Here is a 2,222-nt window from a genome sequence, read left to right as displayed (position 1 = left end):
AATATATATATATATGTATATAAATGCACATGAACACATTTGGTAATTAATCAGAATTTGACCTTACCATTAACTGGTCTACTATGCTCAAAGCACTCTAAGGAAAAAAGAAGTACTTTTGAACACAAAGGGCATAAGGTAGTATTGTCACATCAAAGAACAAAAACCACTGTACACAGTGGGTTTACAAAATTTGCCTTTAGCTTTCAGGTCAATTTTTATCATTAAGTAAATTTTATTTATAACATTCCTTATATTCAGTACCTTTCTTCATCTTGAGATGATTCACTGAAATTGCTATCATCCAGTACTTGAACGTGATTCCCACTGGAAGAGCTGATCTGCTGATTAGCATTCTGCTTAGAAGTCTGTCTTTTCTTCTTCTTTGCAACTTTGGCATTCAGGGCAAATTTACTACGTTAAACAAAGAAAAAAAGAATCACCAATTGAGTAGCTTTACAGAAAATATTTCTATGAAACAGACACTTAAGATGAGGTCCAGAAACAACTGACATGGAAGGAAAGTACTTATGATAAAACACAGACTTGACTCCAAAGATCATGGAAGATACCCAAGTATTTAAAAAACCCTCCCCTAGGAATGAGCTGGAATCTGAGCTAGATTCAGGTAAACTGGAATATATCCAATTGCCCCATTAGAGCAGAGATTTCTTTGAAGGACAGACAGAAAAAAAAAAAAGCCTGTTTAGGGTTACATAAAAACATTCAAACTTTTGAGATTGGTTTGGTAATATCATCTTTTCCCTTTTCCTGACAAAGAAAAGCTAATCTTAATTAGCCAACCAACTACACGGAGATTATTAAGTCACCTAGAAAAGGGAGAAAGCAAACTCCCAGTTCCTGCTTTTCTTCTCTGGATGGCCTTTTCTTATAGAATTAGCAATTTTTTCTGGTCTTCAACTCTGGTTTTAAAGACATGTTTTGCCTCAGTATTGACAAGGAAATCCACAATATATTGGTTTCTCTTTTTTCCCCTCCTTTTTTCTTTCTATTTTTTTTTTAAAGCGGGCAATATATTTGAATCTCCATTATGAGCTTAGCTTTTTCTATATATTTTTTTTCTTAAATGTTTGAGAAGCAGTGGCCTACTCAGTGTGGCTTTCAGCAATGAGGAAACTACCTCAACTACTACAACATCAGAAAACTCAGAAGTTACTTAAGTAATACTACAAATTAGAAGTAGAGGTTATTTCCTCAGTTTACCCTTTCATCGATGTTTTAACCGATTTTGATCTGTGTTCAGATGAAAAATTCTTGTCTTTTTCTTCCACAGCATTTTCATCCTCCATTTTCAAAGAGTCATTCTTCTTTGGAGTAAGCTTTAGTTTCATTTGCTGATTAGTAACGTTCTCTTGCGGTGTACTTAATTTATCAAGATCTTCCTGTTTTGCCACCACGTGCGTTTTGAAACATTTTTGTTTGTTTCTTTCCTTCTCAACCTACAAAAAGAAAGTTAAGATTCCTATATTTCTCAGTATTTCTAGAACACAGAAACACCAATTCTGGGTTTACCTCTGAAATCATGTAAAATGAAGAAAATTTTTGAAATTCATATAGTGAAGCATTCTCACAAAATTACACTACAAAATATGTTAAGTCACTGAAAGTACTTTGAATTCACTCATGATTAAAAAAATAACAAAAACACCTCTTAGAAAGAAAACAACAGTGTATCTTAAATCATGAACAACAAAAAAGTGAAAGTGTTACTGATGGACAGAAGTAGGAGTGCACAATGTTAGTTGTAAAAACAGAAGAAAAACCCTACCAAACCCACAAGCAGAAATGGTTTCACAGCAAACAGGACTTTTAGTGAAGGGCAATGAAGACATGCAGAAATCACAGCAAATGAATAGATTAGTCAAGACCCTGTTCAGAAGCTATTTTCATTCTTTGATTCAGAATCAGAACTGATGTAATTTCTTTCTATGGCAGCCAAGTGAGAACTACTTACACTGGAGCAGAGTGCCACCTATTGTTAAACTGGAAGAACAATGCATTCTGTATTTTCCAAAAATAGGGAAAAGGACAAGTCTCCACTGCTCTGTTTATTCATTAAGTAATGTATTTCCATTAAAACATAAACAATTTGCACAAAGCATCTTCCCTTAATCATGAATAGCTGAAGTGAACAGGATCATTGATATGGAGAAAAACTAAAGAATAAGGAGTAGTAGGTGAACTTCTACCTCTCTTTGCAG

At 33.9% G+C, this 2,222-nt stretch overlaps 1 protein-coding gene across 1 annotated transcript in view; it reads right to left on the bottom strand.

Annotated features, from left to right (window-relative positions):
• Window positions 1–2,222, bottom strand: part of LOC104500882 (ankyrin repeat domain-containing protein 18A-like) — a gene marked incomplete at its 3' end in the record, with an annotated part of 28,398 nt that overhangs the window by 5,673 nt on the left and 20,503 nt on the right. The window contains exons 21-22 of the mRNA XM_010144607.1: window positions 1,225–1,460; window positions 265–414 (exon numbers count right to left, since the gene is read on the bottom strand). Of these exons, the coding sequence (XP_010142909.1) occupies window positions 265–414; window positions 1,225–1,460 (386 nt within the window). The remainder of the gene's footprint in view (window positions 1–264; window positions 415–1,224; window positions 1,461–2,222) is intronic.

This window comes from Buceros rhinoceros, unplaced genomic scaffold (assembly GCF_000710305.1).
Source record: "Buceros rhinoceros silvestris isolate BGI_N320 unplaced genomic scaffold, ASM71030v1 scaffold19391, whole genome shotgun sequence".
Lineage (NCBI taxonomy): Eukaryota > Metazoa > Chordata > Aves > Bucerotiformes > Bucerotidae > Buceros > Buceros rhinoceros.
Note: the sequence above shows the minus strand (reverse complement) of the source record. Positions and strands in the feature narration are given on the sequence as shown.